We start from the raw sequence: 22,744 nt of genomic DNA on the forward strand, positions 1-22,744 counted from the left end.
ACATGGCCTAATGCAAAAGTCACTTGCATTCAGGGAAGTGTTTTTGTTATAAAAGGAAATAACCTTATCTAAGATAGGAGTTTCTACCCTAAACACATCTGTGGACCCTTCCAGAAAGAGGAAGGATAGAAAAATTAAGGTGTGATAGTAGTTGCCATATTTCTTCTTCTTCTTCTTTTTTATTTTTGTTTTTTATGTTTTTGGTACCAGAGATTGGATCCAGGTGCACTTAACCACTGAGCTACATCTCCAGTCCTTTCTATTTTTTATTTTGAGACAAGGTCTCACTAAGTTGCTGAGGCTGGCTTTGAACTTGTGATCTTCCTCCTTCTGCCTCCCGGGTCGCTGGGATTATGGGTGTGTACCCCGACACCTGACACCATATTTCTTCTTTATAGAAAGAACATGTTTACCTGTTTCTAGAAAACACATTCTCTGTAGGCTTATTCTCTTTTATTAATTTATTTATCTATCTATTTTGGGGGGACTAGGGATTGAACTCTCAGGTGCTTAACCACTGAGCCTTAATGCCAACGCTTTGAGTTTCTACTTTGAGACAGGGTGTCATTAAGTTGCTTAGGGTCTCCCTGAGTTGCTGAAGCTGTCCTTGAACTTGTGATCCTCCTGTCTTAGCCTTCTGAGCTGCTGGGATTACAGGCATGTGCCACTGTGTGTGGCTAGACTTTTTGCTTTTTATTTGGGTTTTCTTTGAATATCTGTTTTTGTGAGAGTTCCTAGTTAACTATGCATTAAAATAAGATCTCGACTCATGATGCTGTCTGGTCAGTAATAAGTTGCTTGTTCAATCTTTGCTGTCAAGGATATAGGGAAAAGGATGCATGTGAACATGAGGAGGAAAAGAAACAGACTGCATTTCCCTGAGAATATACCACTGGATAGGCATTTTCATAGACACTGGACATATAATATTCCATTTAATTTTCATAATTGCCATTTTTTAGATCAGGAAATTGAATCATGTGAAGGTTGAACACTTTACCCAACATCATATTATAGGCATTAGGATGACAATGATGATGATGTTAATGAAAACAATAAAGGTAAAATAGTATATTAAGAAATTAATGAAAGTGGTTATTACAATTGGATGGCATACCAATAATTGCTAGTTAATTATCATCAATAATGAACTTAATTAATCCTAAAAACTAAAAAGATTACCCCTTTTGATAGGTGACCAAATAGAGAATTAATGAGATTAAATAAGTCACCAAGGACAACTATTTAACTGGAAGAATAGAATTTGGGAGCCCATCTGTTGCCAAACCTCTATTTGTTTGACTACACCATGATGCCTTGCTTTTAAAGCTAAATTTTAAGGACGTCTGAGGCTTTATTTACTTGTGATGCAAAGCTATCCCTTGGTTCCAAATGACTAAATTTGGATATTGGAGAATCCTCACAAAGTCTCATCAAAAAACATGTCATTATATCTACTGAGGCTTGGGCAATAAGGAAGAAAAGGGCTGGGAATTTCTGCTCTCAAATACAGTGTCACAGAGTAGACAGCAGGGGCTACACAGGCCTGGGATCCACAGGCAGTGGTGCCCACTTCTTCCTGTTCATTTCTTTCCCCCTTCCTCTAGTGGGAAGTTTTCTCCAAACTCACCATCTCCCATCTCATCAGAGAAGGGGAGGCTAAAGACGGCTTCATCAATCATCCGGTTGGGAAGGTTTGTGTAGAACCTGCCAACTGTGGTCTCCAGATTGCTGAGCTGGTTCAGCACCATCATGCTGCCCTTAATCACAGGCAGGGCAGTTCGGTCCGGAACACCGTACTTCCCGGAGTTCTGTTCAGCCAGATCCCTCAGAAAAGCCAGCTCTTTCAACCCAGTCACCCCATCTGAAATCAAAGGCAAGGTAAGACCATGGAAAGCAAAAGGGTTATATCCACATAGCTCTTAACACTCAGATCCAATATGGACATGGATAAGGTCTTGCAAAGTCCAAGGGATCTTTTCAGACACAATATAGACTCAGGAAACAAATATCAGTTCCTGCTGTGGAACAAGGTCTGAGACATAGTCTTCCCTTAAGTAGTCAAGAGGGCAAAGGGATTCTTCAAAAGGCAGTGATGAAAAACATATGAGTAAATAAAGGAACCCTCTTCAACAAGGATGTGTTCTCCCCAAAAAGCTTAATTATAAGATTTAGATTCCTTTGCTGCGTTTACTATATGAAAGCAAAAGTAATGGTTAACAAGTCTGTATTTAATTTAAAGTAGGAGATGAAATTGTAAGAGTTTTAAAGAAGTTTACCATTTCATTCCTTACTTTGCCCATAAAACCACTTGCCAAAATCTCATGAAACTAAATGAAAGAATTATGGATTGCATTTAGTGATGCCTCCAAACCCTGTTTCCTTAAGCTCATTTTAATTACAAATGTTTTCATGCTTGATATTGTTAGGATAATACTGAATTTGATTTATTTAATGTATACTTTTTATATTTAGAGGGTTTTGAAAACTTTGTAAAAAGATTTAGGCATACTGGGATGTATTGTTCTACAACATCTGTAATCTATAGCAGAAAAATAAATTTAATAAACCATGTTTTTTAGTTTGCTATTGTTGGAACATAGTCAAAAGGATTAGTAACTGATTGCATATGGGTACCATTGTCAACAAATTCACATGATCTCTGTCACAACTGAGATCCTACCATTGCATTTTGAAAAGGTTTTGCCTCATATTCTTGAAGATTTTAATAGCAAACCATGAATCATTCAGTCATTAAAAAAATCTGAAGCTTCCATGGTTTACCTACCATATGCGTCTTCATCATTTCTACATAGGTAATATATACTCTTCTATCATTAGAAGTCTATTCCTCAAGCAGTGGCAGAATCTAATGGATATGATTTTTTTTTTTTTTTTGGTAAAACATGGTATTTAGATACACCTGAATTTTACCCCACTCATACCATGCTAAAGGAAAGAAAAAAAATACCTGGGACACATTAAGTCAGAATCAGTTCATTGTTTCTTTTGCTTGGTATGAATTGAGATTGAGAGGCCAGGGGTATGCTCCAGAGTAAATGACAACCCAAAAGCCATAACTGACCTCTGCCTGACCTTACACCCTTGAGAAGCCTGTGGAGGTGAAGTGATGAAAGGAGACAAATCAGGCAGTAAATACTTTTCCTTTGTTTGCATGTCTTGTTTGGCTCACTCAAAATGTAAAAACTGACAAGAATATCTAGGTAAAGCAATGCAGTGTGGGGTGCAAGGTTATCAGGTGTTATGTATTTCATGAAATTTAGGGGTGGTAGCAGGTAGTGTCTATCGGGTGGCAGACTGGAAAGTATGCTGCTAATATGTTCGTGCTAGAAACTACATTCCCTAGGTTCTCTATACTACATGCTTCCTAGTTAACAACACCAAAAGCCAGTGTTTTGAGTTTGGGGAGGTGAAGAGAGGGAGTAGAATGTTCCAGTTTGTCCTATTCTTCTGTTGGCTTGCTCAACAATAACTCTACATGTTCAGGATATTTCACTGAGAACACACAAGGACCAGCAGCCATGAAAAGCCAATGACTTTCCAGAAGCTTCTATACCAGGTCTCCTAAGTGGTCCTCAGAGTTCCTAATATTAGACTTTCCTGCAAGCTCTGATTTGGTGAGTATACTCACCAAAACTCTGTTTCCCTTTCTGGACCTTTACTTTTCCAGTTTCTCCTATATTTATGTACATCTAATTCCAATAATAACTTTTATTCCAAAATTCTTAGAGTGGTTCCGCTTGCCTGACTGAACCACGCCTGATCTAGTAAGGGAAAATGCCCACCCTAGTGAACAACCCTCAGAAATGGCGTGCTGAGAAAGAGGGAAGAAAGGGAGACAACTAGTGGGTATGTGTTTGACATAATGAAAAGGAGAAGGAGAGGAGATGGGGATGGGGTGGATGGAAGTAAATGGAGGTTTGAAAGTATGGAACCATCAGGGGCACCACAGAAGTACAGGAGCAACAGGTACCCAGAGATGACCCTGAGGGTTATGTGTCCAGGCAAAAAGAGGGACCTGCACCTACTCAACTGTGCTTAGTCCTGTGCCAAGTTCTCAGCATACAGAGGAAAAAAAGAGACACAGTTCATGCCTGCAAAGCTCACTTACTTGGGGAAAGTGGAGGGACAGGGAAGGGGACACTGTGTGAGCACCTCACTCATCACAGTGGGGGACATGCTCATGAGTAGGAAGAACAGCACTTGGGGACACCATGCTGAACAGGGAGTTGACCCTGGACAGCAGTGACGTCGTCCACCTCTAGCTGTGCTGTCAGACAGGAAACCACATCCGCCTCCATTCACTCCTTTAGCTGGCTTCTTATTTACCAGGTTCTATGTTAACAACTTTGAACGCATATCACATTAGGTTTATTTTTTATTACAACGACCCTACAGATATTGAAGCTGGACAGAGTGTTCCCTCAGGCATGGCCATAAAACACCAGGAGAAAAATCATTCTGGTGAAAACAGTTCCCTAGGCCTTTCCTTAAGAGACTCTGAATAAGAATCTGGGGGCAGTGACGGAGAATTTACATTCTTAAGGCATTGCCCAGAGAATCCTTAACATATTAAAATTGAGAACCATGGTTCTCTAAAGCAGAACCTCCCGGGGAAGAATATGGGAAAGACTGAATGATCACGATGTGGCCTCGAGAGAAGATGGCTACCACGGGCACCGAGGACAAGGACCTGAGAGGAAAGGTGCCGTGAAAGAAAAGTAACCTACGAATGGGCAGAGACAGGACGTGGTGCAGAGGCAGGAAATCGAGTTGTACGTGGCCTGGGGACAGCTGGATAGCAGAGGGAGAACATGAAATACTTCCTCAAATTTGTCAACCTACTAAGTTCTTTTGAAACACTGTCATTTACGGTAACATAATCATTTTAATGAGTACCGAGAAGTGCCAGGTACTGTCCCAAGTGTTTGCCCTACACCACGGCTAATATAGCCCCACAAAGTAGGTCGCTCTTATCTCCATGTGACAGCCACGGAAGCTGAGGTGAGAAAGAGGCCAAAGAGGCTTCAGGAGGAGATTCCACAGGAAAAGGTGCTATTCACAGCCTCGGTGACATGGAAGAATCTAGGCCAGTGCTCTGGCTTCCCACAGTCGAAACCAATGAGATAAGTTAATGACCTCCACGTAGCATCAAAACCTTGGATAACCTAGACTTTGAAGGAGAACTGAAGAAAGGGAGCTGGACAAAATCCTCTGAAGACCAGGAGAGTGTTGGTTTAGGAACGAGCAGTCGGCCAGACAAAGAGATGAAGGGAAAGGGGCACCCCGAGCTGCCCAGAACACCAGCATTAGGTAGAGGAGAGCTGCTGGGCCTCCTCTGATAGCCTTCATCAAAGCATGGTCGTGATTCTCTCTCCTTTTTCAAAAAAAAAAAAAAAAATAGCGTTCACTTAGAGGAACTTTCATCTGAAAGAAAAATCTCGAATCACTGCCTACCGTTCATGAGGGCATAGGTGAGAATCATCACGGAGTTGTTCAGAAAGCTATTTTCTTCATTGATGACACGAAGTGTTGCCTTTTTATCTTCTTCGGAAGAATCCTTTGATGTAGTGCCAGCTGACAGGTAAATGACGACCAAGTCTGTATCTAAACAAAAACATACAAACTGCTGTCACGTTTGGGCTCCGGCTGGAGGCAGCTGTGCAGCTTCCTTCTCGTTTCTCCTGGACTTCCCCATCCCGAGGACCTGCAGGCCCCGGTTCCCACTACTTCCTGAGGGATGGGTGGCTTTCATCTCCCCACCCCCACCTCTCTTCCATCTTGTCCTCTCTGGACAGTGCAGCCTCATTTATCCAGCATCACACAAAGATGCTCCTGATACATTTATCAAATAAAAGGAGGTGATTTCCTTTACACACCCTTGGCTGTGGTAATTTAAGCCAGCCCAGGTGGAGAACTCTCCTGCTTTCTGAAACAGAGGATTCCAAACATGATTTATTCTTTTCTCAGTGATAAAGGATCATCACCATGAACCACACTTTTTGGGGATTAGGCTTTAAGATGAGGTTCTTCCAGAGGCTTTTTAGGGATACAAGGTTATTTGCCCCAGGTACGAGTTTATTTTGAAAACTCATCATGATGCAGTGGAACAGTAAAAGCATGGGCACAGGAGCCACATGCTCAGAATCCAGTTCTGTTGCTTATGTGCTATGTTGGGGTCATTTGACAAATGTCTGAATATCTCTACCAGACATTTCCTTATCTAAGGGGTAATGGCACCACGACTTCATAGGGTGGCTGAGAACTAGTTGGTTAATCTAAGATTTCATCTCACCCCAGTCAAAATGGCAATTATCAAGAATACAAACAACAATAAATGTTGGCGAGGATGTGGGGGGAAAGGTACACTCATACATTTCTGGTGGGAGTGCAAATTGGTGGAACCACTCTGGAAAGCAGTATGGAGAGTCCTTAGAAAACTTGGAATGGACCTACCATTTGACCCAGCTATCCCATTCCTTGGTTTATACCCAAAGATCAGCATACTACAGTGATTCAGCCACATCAATGTTCATAGAAGCTCAACTCACAATAGCTAAACTATGAAACCAACATAGCTGCCCTTCAAGAGTTGAATGGATAAAAAAAATGTGGTGTGTGTGTATGTGTGTATATATGTATATATGATGGAATATTACTTAGCCTTAAAGAAGAATGAAATTATGGCATTTGCCAGTAAATGGATGGAACTGGAGACTATCATGCTTAAATGGAATAAGCCAGTTCCAAAAAACCAAAGGCCAAATGTTTTCACTGATATGTGGATGCTAATTCACAATAAGGGGGGTGGGGCTAGGTATTCTGGACTAGGCAGAGGGGAGTAAAGGGAGGGGAGGGTGTGTGGGAGTAGGAAGGATAGTAGAATGAATCAGACATTATTACCCAATGTACATATATAACTATATGACCAATTGGATTCTGCATCATGTACAACCAAAAGAATGAGAAATTATACTCCATTATACATGATGTATCAAAGTACATTTTACTGTCATGTGTAACTAATTAAAACAAGTAAAAATTTTTTTAAAAAAGTATAAGCAAAAGGGTGGTAGCACAAGAAGATAAGAGAAGAAGAAACTGCTACTACAACACCACCACCACCACCACCAACACACACACACACACACACACACACACACACACACACACACACACACACCTTCTGTTGATCTGAAGAAGTTCCTGTGATGTAAGATTAAAATTACTCTCCAAATGGACTAACGGATGGAGTAACTGAGAAGTAGTTCTGGTTAAGTGAGAAGTACTTGCATCAGCTAGATGGACTCAAAGATGAAGGCGATAAACTTCTTACCACCACAGAAGCACAGGTGGAGACTGAACAATCACTTTTATAAAAGCAGGGAAGTAAAAACTTGATTTTTATATTTCTTTCTAATCTTAGGTTCTTTGTGATATTTTAGGATATCCTGCATAGATACTTATCCTTTTAGTGGGAACTAAATATTTGTATGTTATATACTTATTTATTTGGGTTCCTATCAGTGTAATTTCTTAGAATTGCTTTGTTTTATAGTGATGGTGGCAGATAACCTCCAAGTTGGTCCATCAATAAGCCCACCTCTCATAGCCATGTCCTTGGGTGGTTGCCCACTTCTGAGTATAGACTAAATTTAGTAACTTGCTTGCGGTGAGCAGAATGCATCAGCAGTAATAGGATGTCAAGACAGGTTAGGTTATAAAAGACCACAGCTCCCGCTGTGGGAATTTTCTCACTCTGAGGGAAGCCAGCTGGTGTGTTGAGAATTGTCCTATGGAGAAGCAAGCAGTGAGGCCCTCAGAACTCAAAACCCTCCAACAATGTAACTTTGGAAGCAGATGCTCCTCCTGTTGAACTCTGAGGTGACAACAGTTTGACTGAAACCTTCTGAGACACCTCAAACCAGAGGCACCCAACTATGCTGTGCCCAGATTCCTGACATTTAGAAACTATGAGACAATACATATTTATAGTTTAAAGCCATGAGTGTTGAGGTAACTCATTACACAACAAATACAGTTACCCTTAAAATTATCCCAATAGTGAAGACATAACACTAGAATTTCTTTCAGTATGAAAATTTCCATTTTAAGTTTCAAAGTATTCATTGTTATGCAGAATTGAAGTGTTAATTTGTTGTATCAATGTTGTGGACAATTAAAGTGAGTTTAATAAAATGTGACTCAAAGAAATAAATGCAAAGTTTATTTATATACTACCAACACTTCATATATAAGCAAGTCTTAAAATCAATTTTGATGCTTAAATACTTCTGTAAAAAACATTAACCGCAAATGTAAATCCCACTATGTGGTCTTCGGACATTAGGAAAGTGAATACTGATGCAAATCTGTGTGCGCGCGCACGTGTGTGTGTGTGTGTGTGTGTGTGTGTGTGTGTGTGTGTGTCTGCATGTATCCTTAAGTTTTAGGAAAATTCTTATCTTAAATTAGATGTCGATTTTTTTTTCAGGGTTGTAAATACATTCCTGTAAATTATTTTATTACGATCCTAAAAATTTTAAGCTCCAGAATAAAAACACAAACAAATGAATGAAAGAATGAAAACCAGTCTGTTCCTCCGGGGACAGGGAGGTGAGGATACGGTTATACCACAGGGCTGACACATAGCATGGGACAGTTCCTGGTTATACTTGAACTGACCTAAAAGAGAACACTTTGGGTATCTTACTTAGGTTTATGATTCTAGATAGAATTCACTGTCACCCAGAGTTGGTTTTATGGCATGGGGCCATGACCAGAAAGTCAGAAGGCCTGAACCTCAGTCTGTTTAGCAGCCAAGCACATTTTCCTTCCTTCCCAACAAGAAGGCATAAATTCTTCTTTAAGTATCCTCACTGGTTCTTCCCAAACCCTGACTCCACTCCTACCCTATTTTCAAGCAAAACTGAGTTATTTTTCCATTCTTAGTTATCAGATTTGTCAACTCAGACTTTTTTTATTTGTCAAAGTATTTTCCCCTAAGCCACTTACTTAGAGGAATTTAAAACTTGCAAATAGTAATGTTAGGGATGGTTATTATTGAAACTTGGAGCCGAGCAAAGACACAGCATGTAAATTGAAAAGAATGTAGCAGATTCTTCATGTGAAAAGTCTCTAAGTCACCATCATGTTTTGGAGTCAGTATCAAAGTAGAAAAGCAATTCAAATTTGAGCTCTGCCCATATAATTTGATTCCTACTCCTAATCATCTTACTCATTTTACTATAAAATGATCCTCCAATCAATCACTCTCCAAACTCAGAATAAGCAACCTAAAAGGGTTATTGGTACCAGTAATGGATCTATGATGGGAGTGAAAAAGAGCCAGCTTTGGATAAAAGTTTTGGATTTGTGGGTCAGTACAATGCAAATTAATGAAAAGCTACAGTGGTTTATGACACATACCTTCTGTTTACATGACTGTTAACATGGGGCAGACGCTTCACTTTCATGTATGGCTAATCCTTACAATAATCATCAAGGATAGGTCTTGCTCATTTAAATAACCTTGCCCCATGGCATATGAAGTAGCACCTGATACACAGTAAATGCTAAATAATCACCTGTGGAGTGAACAGAAGTAGCGATGTGGAGTATGAACTTCTTGGAGTAGTATCCAGATCCTTTGCTTGCTGTTGCCAAAGTTATAGTGGTCCTTGGTCATTTTGGGGCTTGAGGTCAACTTAGGACCTCTGAGGAATCTGCTTTAGTTTGGCTAGAGTGAGAAGTCTTATGGGAAATGGAATATCATAATAACCACAGCTAACATTATTGAATACTTATGATGGAAACCCAGAACTTATTGTCACCACCAGATTATAGATGAGACTGGAGAAGTCAACAAATTTACTCTAGTTCATAAGGATATAAAAGTTTCAGAATAGAACCCCCAAATACATACTAAATCACTAGGCTATACTGCTTGTGAGCACCCTAAAACCACTCCTAGATGAAGAGGACAATGCAAATCCCTAAAGAATTTCTTTATACAAACTAATTTGTGTTCTTTGTTTCTCTGAACTGCCAATAGAAGTTACCAAGTGGAGGCTGATGATCTAAACCTTAAAAACGCCTTGGCCTCAAGAAGGCTTTTCTGAGGGTTGTGAAACCCAGGCCATCAAAATTTGTTCAAGTCTTTGATGATCAGTCTTCCCACCATGGTTTTGTTTGCCAATGTTAAGAAAAGAAAAACAAACCCAAAAAATCCCAGAGGAGAAATCTTCCCATCAAACAAGGCTTCTGCAGATGTCCAGAGCAGGAAGGTATATGAGAAGAGGTTTAATGGGGTCTCTATTTGTGATTTTAAAGCTGGAATGAATGTCAACATTTGAAAATCAAGGAATTTCACATTAAAAATCTGCATTTCTGGCTTCTTTTGAATCAGAAGATTCAAAAGCCCTGGGCAGCCATTTCTGTGTGGCTACAATAGGCTAACTACAAAGCACCTGTGCCGCGGTGGAACATGTACCTTCTAGCTTACCACGTTCTCCAGCTGATCCTCACACCATCTCCCTGCCTTGCTAGTCCCACATTTGCTGCCTAGCCACTGAGGGCATCTGGGTTTGCAACTGATAGCCTAATATTTCTCTCCATTATTGGAAAGTGTAACAATCAAAACTGGACTTAAATTCTAATGATGGTTAGAAAACTGAAGAATTAAGCAGAAAGAACACTTCTGGGCAGGAACACTGACAGGTTTGTGGCCCTGACCAACTAGCCATCAGCCCTACTGAACTAGGATAACACTTGGCTATCATGTAATATGGGCTTGTGGATAGCTGATGTTTGCCAATACTGGCAGGACCAATTCTAAGATAATCCAAAGAATCCAGAGCAATGTGTCATCCTTTTCTCTTGGCATAAACTATAATTTGCTTCTAACTAATAGAATGTGGCCAATGTGATAGGACATCACTCCTGTGGTCATGCTACATCTGACTGAGATGGATGAATCTCAGAATGAGTTGTAATTAAGGCCCCTGGTAAAAGAGTGGCTCTGGTCTAATCAGATGAACCCCTTAGAAGAGGTCCAAGCCTTCCCTCAAGATAGGTACTTGAAGCAGAAGGGATGTTTCCCCCAGTGGCCTTGAAGAAGCAAACCAACATGAATTTTATAGTCGCAAGGAAACAAATTCTGCCAACAAATATGCAAGCTCAGAAGAGGACTCAGAACCTCAGCTGAGACCATATCCCCTGACTGACACCTAGTCTGTAGCCTTGTGAAGCCCTAAATAGAGGACCCAGCTAAGATGTGCCTGGACGCATGATCTATGGAAACCGTGAGATTATAAATGCATATTGTTTTTAACTGCTAATTTTTTGGTAATTTTTTACAAAGAAAGACATAGACATTATTGCACGTAGCATCGTCATTTGTAACAATACAGTAGCTTCCTTCTTTCAAGGGCCCATTACGTGCCAGGCATGATGCTTTGCACTTATCAGTGCTGTCTTAGTTTAAACACAGACACATGGAAGAGCTTGAAAATGTATTCTTTAAATTTATCTCAATTGGATACATTAATGTTTTCAAGAAAAGAAAAAAAGCTACAAACAGATTTTCAAATATAAAAGGGAAAATGAAATGGATTCCTTTCAGTAGTTTCAAAGCATGAGTCCCATTTCAAATATTCTTTCCTTTACGTTAGCATGCACCCTGATTCCAGATTTTCTTTAATACATGAAAATTAAATTAGAGTGCCTTTGTACATTTGAAGGGCCATGCTCATCTAAATGACAGCTGGTTAGAAGAAGGAAGGATCAAGGCAAGAATTCCAGCAGCCTCCTTCAAGTGCACATGCGCACAAGCAGGCATCGACCCCCAGGTCCACAGGCAGGCAGAGCTGCCAATTAACACTGCAAAGGATGTGGATATTCCCTTAGGAAATAAGTGCGGATATGTTCTTAATAAAGGCACAGGGAAAAGAGACCCTGGGAGTCAAGAAATCATGCAGACTGACCACCTTTGGACAGAAAGGATGAGAAAATCTAGCAAGATCTTAGTATTAAATGACCATGAAGACAATATGTGAAAATTTTATCCCAAATTGATTTAAAAAAAAAAAAAAACTCTCCTAACATAGTTCTGAGCTCCATAGTCTGATTGCCTCCTATATTATGTTTATAAATTCTTGAAATGCACTTACTGGCTTGGAACTTTGTGTTATTGTTCGTGCTTCGAATCAGCTGGAATGCCTTCTGAAACCCTGAAGCGTGCTGTGTGGGACTGTCTGAAGCCTTGACACTGCTGACGAAGGTGGACATTTTCCTTTTTGTCTCACTGGTGGCTGGAGACAGGAAGGTCTTGTAGCACTGATCTAGTGAGCAAGTCCTGACAGTGTCTGCCACAGTTAATACAGAAATCTGGAGGAAAGGGAGAAAAACAAAACACAACAAGACTTGTTATCCCACCATTTAAAGGATTTTTTTAAAACTTAGGGATAGGTGGGGGTGGGTCTTGCTCTGTTGCCCAGGCTGGCCCCAGGCTCCTATGCTCGGGCAATCCTCCCATCCCCACAGTGGGGGCTATAGGTGTGTGCCACTGTACTGGCCAGGATTTTTAAGAAACAGAAAAACCCAATCAGGGAGAAGTACTACAGGGCAGCTTCTGAATTTAAAAATAAATGCCTGGAGGCACCAGTCTGTCAAATTTGAAAAGGATTAGTAAAAGGTGAGGGTACCCTAGAGTTTGGTTTTGATCCTCAAAAGAGGTAGCCGTGCAGTGTTCACATATAACATTAAAAAACAACAAAAAGCCATATTCATACAAAGAATAACCTTAGCAAGAACTAGCTATCTTGATTTATAAATTGGAGGTAAGGCTGGGGGGCTAGGGGCACAGTGTGTGTGCTCTAATCAACTGGGTTAATGAGTAAAACCCTTGGAGATGGAAAAGTCAGAATGATGAAGCAGAAAATATCCAAAGGCAATAGATTATCATTAGCTGAGGTGTGCTCTGAGATTAGTAAACCTCTAGGAGCCTTCCCTTCTCCCTCGCTTCCTTAATCTTGAGATAAAGTCCAGTCATCCAATAGTACTCATGTCCCCCCACCCTCTCCTCCACAGCATAACTTTGTGGAAGTTCTGGCTCATCACAAACATTTAGGAGCCATCAAGGAAGTGAGACTCTGCTTAACGATGGTATCAGTTATGAGGGAGGTTTTTCAGATTGGCAGTAGCTTTCACAAACACTAAAATAAAAATTAAATCACTCTCTTTTCCCACAATCATTTAAAAAAGATGGATTAATAAAATGCACAAGCTTAATGGTGCTTAATGATGGAGACGTGTCCTGAGAAATGCATCAATAGGCAATTTTGCCCTTGTGTGAATATTGCACACTCTGTTACACTCTAACCAGGTTCTAAGTAAGCAGTGCAATCTATACACAAACCTAGATCTATTACCTCCTACACACTGAGGCTATATCATAATCTCATGGAACCACTGGTGTATATGTGGTCCATTACTGACTTACAGTGTCGCTATGCGGCACACAACTGTATTTTATAAAACAATAAAATAATTTTAAAAAGAACTTCAAGGAAGACCCCATGCCATTGGGACCAGTAGGACAATGTCACCTTATCATGTTCGTCGATGGCACTGAGGATGACCTGAGCAGCGTCCTTGGCGATCTGAAGCTGGGTGTCGGTGACTGAGGCCCCATGGTCCAGGATCACAACGATGTGCTTGGACTGTGGCCGTACGGTAGAGACGTAGATGGGTCTAGAGGGAAGAGAAGCTCTCTGGGGTCAGTTCTGATACAGATGAAAGGCCTCAACCTAACACAATTGTGGACACTATAGATGTGTGGGCAAGTGGTATCCATGTGTTTTTCTGGTGCACAAGGATGGAGAAATCAGCATGGAAGGAGAAACCAAATTGGAGCATTGAAAATACCACCTCAAGACAACATTTTGAGTATGCAGAACTGGAATTGGAATTTATGATTTTAATGATGAAGGGAGTTTTTAGGAAGCAAATCCTCTGGGAAGTTGATTCTTTCAGCACACTTAAAAATCACCTCTTATTTCTAAAGCATGGCAATGCCATTCTGCTGCAGAAAATGAACTGGTGGATCCTTGGACTATAGAAACTAGCCAGAGAGAGAAAAGGTCTACCTGTCAGTTCTGGACTCTTCGCAGAGTGACAGAATGCAAGAAGTGAGACAGCCCATGAACTGTGGACGTGCTAGGTAACTCTGAATGGCAGGTTTGGTTTCTCTGCTCCCATATAAACACTTGTATGGTTTGGATGTGAGGCGTCCCCCAAAAACTCACACGTGAGACCACGCAAGAAGGTTCAGAGGAGAAATGATTGGGTTGCGAGAATCTTAACCCAGTCAGTGAATTAATCCCCTGATAGGGATGAACTGAGTGGTAACTGAAGGGGTAGGGTATGGCTGGCTGGAGGTGGGAACTAGGGGCGTGGCTTTGGGTTTACATATTTTGTGTCTGGAGAGTGGAGACTCTCTGCTTCCTGATCACGATGTGAGCCGCTTACTTCTGCCAGTCTCCCACCATGATGTTAAGCCTCACTTACAGCCCTGAGGAATGGAGCCAGCCTTCTATGAACTAAGACTTCTGAAACTGTGAGCCCTCTAATAAACTTCTCCTCCTCCACAATTGTTCTGGTGGGTCTTTCAGTCGCAGCAGCGAAGTAACTGACCAAAACAACACTCTTGCTAAGAGGCCCCTTTCTTTTCTGTGCTGAAACTAACCACATAGGGTAGCCTCCAAAGAGCCCCTTATCTGAGCCTTTAAAACCATGTCATCAAAATCTGTCCAAGCCTGTGCTCCCCATTCTTCTTGCCAGGTTTTTGTTTGCCAACATTAAGAAAAAGAGGGTGGGGTGGAACCACAGAGGAGAAATGCCTCAACTAGAGCAGCCTTCTGCTAATGTGCAGGGCAGGAGGGTTTGTGAGAAGAGGTTTAATGAGGTCTCTATTCACAGTTTTAAAGCTGGAACAAATTAGAGGGAGTTTAGGAAAGCAAACTAGCCTCGAGAGAATTCTCTCCTTTATTGATACTCCTAAAACACTACATTTTTCTGTAAAATGTTAGATACCAGTTGAGTCACAAAAGCCTGGGCACAAATTGAGAAATGTAGGTAAAGTACCAAAAAAAACTTCAAAAGCTAACAGAGTTTACACTAATTGTTCTCAAGCCAGTAGTTCTGAATTAACACTAAAGTACCATTACATTTTCACTTGTCAATTCCATTGAGCCAGGAGGGAAATGGGATAAAATGAATGCAGGAGAGGAGGCTACAGAAATGGAACAGGAAACAGAAAAGGAGGAACATCTGACCATTCCAGACAACTAGGTTAAATGCTTCATTTTTGAGGTTCTCCAAATGAGGGGAGAGGATTTTCTCTAAAACAAAATACTTCCTTCGTTTCAACTGAACTCACACAAATGAAAAGCAGAATATGTGTTAGCATCGTCCCACCATGTGGTTAAATCTGCTTATGCAGGATACATCAATTCAAGGTTAAACGTATAACCTGGAAGGCTGACTCAGCATGACTGGTATCCAGGGTCCCTGGCTCATGTTGCTATGTTTTGAAACACACTTCACTCTTCTGAGGGATACAGAGTCCTTACAAAGGTAGAGGACAGCAGTCAGGACAAATAGAGATGAGAATAGCAATTTACGAGGCTTAGGCTGGAGACAAGAAAACCTCCCAGGTTGTGTGGCATAGGCAAAGTCCTGCTTTCCCTTTTAGGTTATCCCTCACAGGTGCTTTGTTAGAAGCAACATGCCATCTAAGCTGTCTTCTAAGAAGTGAATGAGGATTAGATGGTTCACGATGGCCTTTGCTTTCCTGAGACAAGCCAACTAGAAGCCAATGACATGACTTCTGGAACAAACTCCAAGACACCAGGGTCTCCATCAGAGTGTCTAGGAAGGGATGGAAGAAACAATACAAACAATAAAAAATGTCTTTCTAGGAAAAGCACAGAAGAATTTCCCTTTGGGAAAAATCCTAGATACAATTTAAAGGAAAGATGAAGGGAAGTTAAAGTAATTGTTTATTTAGATTCCAGAAATGGCGCTGAAAGTGGGCACCTGGCACTAGCTCCAGATGTTCTGACATCTAATACCCGACACTGCAAATGGGAAACTGTTGGGCTCAAAGGAAAGCATCTTTGCCTTCAGGGTTCTGCAAATTGATGAGCCTTGTCATACAAATTATCTCACCATTACTCTCCCTTTGGCTATGTGGTACAATCCCAAGTCATTTCCGTGAGAAAAGCAGGATGGTAGTGATCTTTAATCCAATGCTTTCTGAATAGCCTTAAAACTTCTAGTAGTTGAAATTGACATGTAAATTTCAAGAGTATAACCAAGCCTGTTATCACAGAAAAGGAAGTTGAGAATCATGAACTCTACTGCAATATACTAGAGTTTTGTTCTAGGGCTGTGCTATGGTGGTACTGCCATTTCTATTTTGATAAAGACGTCTGAAGTTCAACACATTCTAAGTGCTTCCAACAATTCAATTTCATTAGTACATATCTGTCTTGTAGTTGGCTTGTTGGTTTCTGAAAAGCTCTGGGCTTTATCATCTGCCCTGTCCTGCATTTCCACTCTACAGTTACCAATGTGTGAAATAATTGCAGAATAAGCACTAGCTTCTCAATCTATACCTTTGAGGCACACCTGTTTATGGAAATGAGGAATCTATATTTTGTGTAGATTACTCTTTGTATGTTTGTGGTGCTGGGATCAAACCCAGGGCCTCGAGCATGCTAGGCAAGTACTCCATCGACATAGCCACAGCCTGCTCGATGTAGATCACAATTAAAAAAACTCCGTCAAGCAAGTCCACATACCTACTGCGATGCTCATAGCTGCCCTTACACCGGAACTTGTGTGCTGGGAAAACAGTGAAAATTCCTTCTTCCGAACTGAAATACTGCCACTTAATTCCAGGGTTGGATTTCAGGTTGTCTGCAAGAACTGGAGAAGTAAGGAAAATGAAATATAACCACCAAGTGCACAGGTGCACACAGGCCTGGTTCGGCAGGCATCTGTCTTGTATAAACTGCTTGTAGTGTGGAAGGAATTCCGCTAGATACGAGGCTGTAAATTTTCTATGAAACATTTCTTTCTGCTTCTTAAAAAAAATATTCTTTGAATAGAAAATGCAATGTTTCAGTTAAGTGAGGCTATTATTCTTAACATTGTAGGGTGACATTTTATGCCCTGGATTATTTTTCCAGCACAAATGATTCATTTCCATTAATCTCTCCCCTCACCGGGCTGGTCCCTGTTGGGCTGGTGTACACTTGCTGGCTCAAGTACATTCTCTTCCTATGTAAACAGTGATGTTAATAGGCCTTGTCTCCAGAAGGACTAAACCTGCGACTTTGACCTTGCCTTCACTTGTCTTACTCGCAGTAAGGGAGACAGCACAGATGGTACTTGAAGGGCTCAAATCATCCTCATTTAGGAGAGCTGTTACATATGGAATGATTCCTATGTGCCAGCTGATAGGAGAGAGGTTTTCCTTTATATCATTTCAATCATAAGACAACCTTAGGATGTTGGGAATATTATTATACCCACTTTAGAGTTGTTTGGAGAAACGTGTTTAGAGAGCTTAAGCAATTTGCCAAAGACTTCAATAGTAAATGACCAAGTTGGAGTCCAAACCAGGTATCCTGTCTCCTGCATTCTTTACAAGATGTGGTCCTGCAATCCATTCCTGTGTGTACTACCTCCCTGCTGCAGATCTGCATCTGCTATTCCCCCAGTCCTTGGTGCTACCCATCTTGTGTGGCAATCTTGTCTCATAAATCGCAGCAAGTTTTTTTAACCTTTTCCCACAATCAGAATCCTCTCCCTTCCTTAAGCTCTTTTGCCCTTTTGTACTGTTCCACGCCAGCTCAGTCATTTATTATACACTTACTATGTGCAGGTCACTGCTTTGTATGCTGCAAGATATTCAGAAATGAGAAGAACTAAGTGCTATGGTCATTACTGACACACCAGTAGAATTACAGGGATGGAAATGAAGCAGAAAGCAATTCAATGGAAGGAGGAGGATGAGAAAAGGCAAAAGGAAAGAAGGAATGGGGTGTGTTTGGCCAAAAATACACAGAGCTCTAAAGGCCCAGGTGACAATTAAATATCTGCTTCTATGGATCTAAGGACTGAGATGTGACTTTAAACAATGACGACGGACCTTGACCTCCACTGTAGACAGAGTTTACACACAGGCTATTTAATTTCATTGAATTTTTACAAAATCTAATGCAACATGTGGTCTCATTTTCATGTTACAAATGAAGAACCTGGTGCTCAAAGATGTTAGGGTCACTTTATAACATTATCACAATTTATTTTCTTCACCGCACTTACCAACTTCTGAAATAGTCTTATTTGTTTAATATCAGCTTACCCTTCCCTCTCTCCCCATCCCCAGCTAAATCTTGAGGTCTGTGCAAACAGTAACTTGGCCTCAGTTCCCTAAGCTAGAACAACGCATGCCCAGTCAGTGTTCAGTGAACAAATGCAGATTCCACAGCTGGTAGGTGGTAAGGTTACATCTCAAACATAGCTCTTGTGACTCTAATGCATACTGTCAGCAAATCCTTCTGCCCTGAATACAAAAGGGTGAACTAATTACAATATAATGTTTTTATACCATACTTAATACCAGGGACTAAAATTCTGAAATGGAAGATGTAGTAAAGATCGGCAGGATATAGTGGGGTTAATGGTACTCGTGGTGGTCTAATAGTGTGGGCGATAACTGTGTGCCTGCCTCTCTTCCTCCAGAGCATCACGAACTCCAGGAAGGCAAGATGCTAGTCTGCTCTTTAGCTTTCTATGCACCGCTGGCCTGCCATGGTGGCTCCAAATTCCCATTTGACGTGGGAAGCCCTTGCTTCAGGTATCAAGGCCTGCTATCTCTGGCTCACTGTACTTGCATCTATAATCCTGATGCCCACTTAGCTTTTGATCAACTCTTCTTCACTCATTCCTCAACAATGGGCAGAAACTGCTCAGTGGGATGAAAACAAGGGAGTTCCAAAAGATCAAATGCATACCTACAAAAGGCACAGACCAATGAGGGAGACCAAAATAGACATTAAGCCTTTTATTAGTTATCATTCTATATGACTAAAAGCTTGGATAGGTACAGAGGAGGGCTATCCAAAAATGGGAAATGTCTACCTGTTGCTGGTGAGAAGGTATTGGGACAAGCTCCCAGTTAGAGCTGTCCACCTACCAGGTGTTATGCTAAGTGTCCTGCACACACTACAGTTGAGTTTTTGCAATATGGGAATATAGCATGAATACATAACTGCTTCTCAAAGGCAACCAATGTGCAGTGGTGGGTTTATTACAGTAGGGTCACTATGAGAAAGGCTGACTTTGGCTTAACAAGACAAGAGGTCAGAGGCCAAGAATTCTCCAACTTGTCAAAAGACACTGCACAGAGGTGTATGTCATCTGCAGTTGCCCTGTATGAAGTGGAACACAGAGTGGCAAACTGTTTGGCTCCTGATCCTTTCTCCATCAGAATGAGGTTCATCTTGTTTAAAGTTTTATTTACTTAGCAGACGTCTTCTTGCCATCACCAATATGTTTTCTGAGGGCTATCTTTGTGAGCCATGACAAATATTTTGATTGCTTTCCAAAAATTAACAAATGTGACAGCAATTAAAATATCCAACTGATGTTAAAATTACAGCTTCGTCTTTCCTCCTGGCAGGTACAGATGCAGGTCTGCTATTAGAGCCGGCTCCACCTGTCACTGGAACCATTCCAAAGATGGAGCAAACATAAACATGTTATTAACTCTAACTTTTGAAGAAGAAAATCACAAGATAACATGAGACTGTGCCAAAGAAGTGCCACACAGTGCAGCCTCTGTGAACCTGCCCACTTCTAGGAACATATGCCTGGGACTACCCAGGGTTATGCTCAGGTAGGGTCCAATGAAACAAAATCAAGATTCTTTCCCAGCAAATGTCTACCAGGCACTCTATGTGACAGCCTTGTGTTAAAGCTCCCATATAGACCATTAAATCCTCACCCCCAACAAATGGAACTTTTAACATATGGTAAAGTTTCAGGTGTTTAGGTTAACTCAAAATGAGGTGAACCCTGCAGACAAGATGGAACACTTCAGACTTCCCATGCATCCCTTATTCCTGCTGATTTAAATGACCAGCTCTCAGCATAGAGACATTGTTTCAGTCTGGTCCAGTACTCACAAACTTCAGTAAAGGGCAAAATAGTGGTCATTCTGTCTTTGCAGATGACACAGTCCCTCTCAAGGCTTCTGAATTATGCCATTGTAGTAAGAAGGCAGTCCCAGACATGTATTAATGAATGAATGTGGCTGCATGCCAATAAAAGTTTATTTACAAAAACCAGTGACAGGCCAATAAAATTATGAAAAATATGCTGCATATAGGACTTAAGGCATTGCCAAAGCCTATACTTTTAGCAACTGCCACCCTTACATTTCTGTACCAACCCAAGAGACATACCAAAGCACCATAGCACATCTTAGCCTCACAAAATTCCTAACAGTAAAAACCATCATCTTTAATTCTCAGAAGAGCAAACAAGCACAGAGGGATTTTTTTTTTGACACACCTGAGGTTTCACTTTGGATAAGATGGGGACCTGAGAGACCAGCTAGTCTGTGACCACAATGCTTAGCTCCTCATTTCTGCTAGGAAATGTGCCCTTGTCAAGGTTGTCTCCTGGACCAGTGGCCACATTCTCTCACAAGGCATCTGCTGCTGATATGAGCTTGTGCTAACATGGACGAGGCTGCTTCTCTGCCTTGTCTCCTGGGGTCTGAAGCCTTAACCTTGATCTCATATTCACACCATTCCCCAGACAGTCCTGCCCACCCCACAACAAAAAGATAAACACTGCTTTTGGAAGTAAAGGAAAGCTGGATGACCTCATTTAAAAGTAACATCTGTAACAATAAAGAGACTCCAGTGAAACTATGAAAAGGGGAGCCAATGGGTCCAAGAGAGTTTTTAAAATAAATCAGAATTTATATAGTGCATGACACATTTAGTCTGACCACAAAAGATCATTCTGGGTCCTTAACATCCTAGCAGCATTTTAGCACAGTATCAGGCAAAATTGCTCAAATCCCGGTGAAGATTTCCTTGGCATCTGATTAAATTTAATCCATTATTTGGTACTAGCAGAAGATGATGGATATGATGATAATGAGGCCCCCAGAATCCAGGGGCGATCTATCACTGTGGTGTGCAACCCACGTGGGCCCCTCTCTGACCTGGATCAGGGGTAAATGAAAGCGGTCATGCTGTCCATGCAGGCCAGAGGGGCTCCCCCATTCATATGAGTCAGTTACATGTTCTGGTCACTCGGGCTGGTGTCCAAACACAGGGTCCTATACACTCATTCCTCAAACATGCTGGAAGTTATCCAGAAAAAAATCTGGGCAGACACCCAACTTGTGGGCCCATGATGCACAGCATCAGGCTTTAAGCTATTAATGGACAGGGCCTGTATCTGTATCCCTGAAGTAGAGGTCCCCAGTTCTTTTCACATCCAGGCACACATTCTCTGAGAACTGCACAGCTTGTAGCAGCAGCTCACAGGCTGAGACAATCCGCACTTGTGTTGTGTTCTAAAAAATCTTACTTTCCACTAACACCAAATCAGTTAAAATAAATATTCTGATTACATCAATATCAAAGCAATGATGATTTGAAAAGTTTTACAACCACTTCTTTCTTCAAATACCACCTACTTGTTGAGAACATTTGCCAATACAACCAACACAGAAATTGACAGGTAAAGGGAGAGAGGGATGCTCATGGGATGATTTCACAGGTCTATGCAAGTCAAAATGTAGTAATTGTACATGTTAAACATGCAGCATTTATTGGAGGTCAATTAAGCCTCCATAAAGCTGTTTTGCTAATAAAACTGATAATTTCATTAAGCATCATACAGAAGTTTCATCAATGGCATGCCACTTTTCATAATTACCCCTTATTATGGTCTGGATCTGAAATGTCTCCCAAAGGTCATGTGCTGAAGACTTGGTGGCACTATTAGGTAGTGGTGCAAACTTTGGGAGGTGGGGCCTATTGGAGGAGGCAGGTTACTGGGGGTATATTTTGTCCCTGGACCCTTCTTTTCTCTGTTTCCTCGACGCCATGAGCCGAGCAGCTTTCTTCCCCCACACCCTTTCATCAAGATGCTCTGCTTCACCTCAGGCCCAGAACAATGAAGTTAAGTGATTACAGACTGAAACCTCTGAAACTGAGCCAAAATAAATCTTTCTTCCCTGAACTTTAATTTTCCCTACTTTAATTTTCTCTGGTATTTTGTCACCATGATGGCAAGCTGACAAACACACCCCATAAGTTTGTTCTTCTATTCCCACTTTACAGATGCAGAACTGGTTCAAGGCCAGAAAGGCATGACTTGATCTGGATGTGTCTTACTCTAAAGCTTCACTCTTTCTAGAACACTTGTGCACTTCTGTGTTTACGAAATACATTCTGAATGAATCAGCAACCAACGGGCAAACATCGCACTCAGTATTTCTTGAGAAGCAGAATAAATATATGAACATACAGGTCCTTCTCAATCAAAATAATAACTTGCATTGGTTTGTAAATATACAAGGTAAACAGATACAATGAAAGAGATACTTAACAAAGAGAAATGA

General features: G+C 41.1%; 1 protein-coding gene across 1 annotated transcript in view; it reads right to left on the minus strand.

Annotated features, from left to right (window-relative positions):
* The window catches only part of Cachd1 (cache domain containing 1), a 216,731-nt gene that overhangs the window by 42,563 nt on the left and 151,424 nt on the right, over positions 1–22,744 (minus strand). The window contains exons 5-9 of the mRNA XM_047549751.1: positions 16,887–17,013; positions 13,629–13,773; positions 12,192–12,408; positions 5,479–5,628; positions 1,631–1,864 (exon numbers count right to left, since the gene is read on the minus strand). Coding sequence (XP_047405707.1) covers positions 1,631–1,864; positions 5,479–5,628; positions 12,192–12,408; positions 13,629–13,773; positions 16,887–17,013 — 873 coding nt within the window. The remainder of the gene's footprint in view (positions 1–1,630; positions 1,865–5,478; positions 5,629–12,191; positions 12,409–13,628; positions 13,774–16,886; positions 17,014–22,744) is intronic.

The sequence above is a fragment of the Sciurus carolinensis genome, chromosome 1, assembly GCF_902686445.1.
Source record: "Sciurus carolinensis chromosome 1, mSciCar1.2, whole genome shotgun sequence".
NCBI lineage: Eukaryota > Metazoa > Chordata > Mammalia > Rodentia > Sciuridae > Sciurus > Sciurus carolinensis.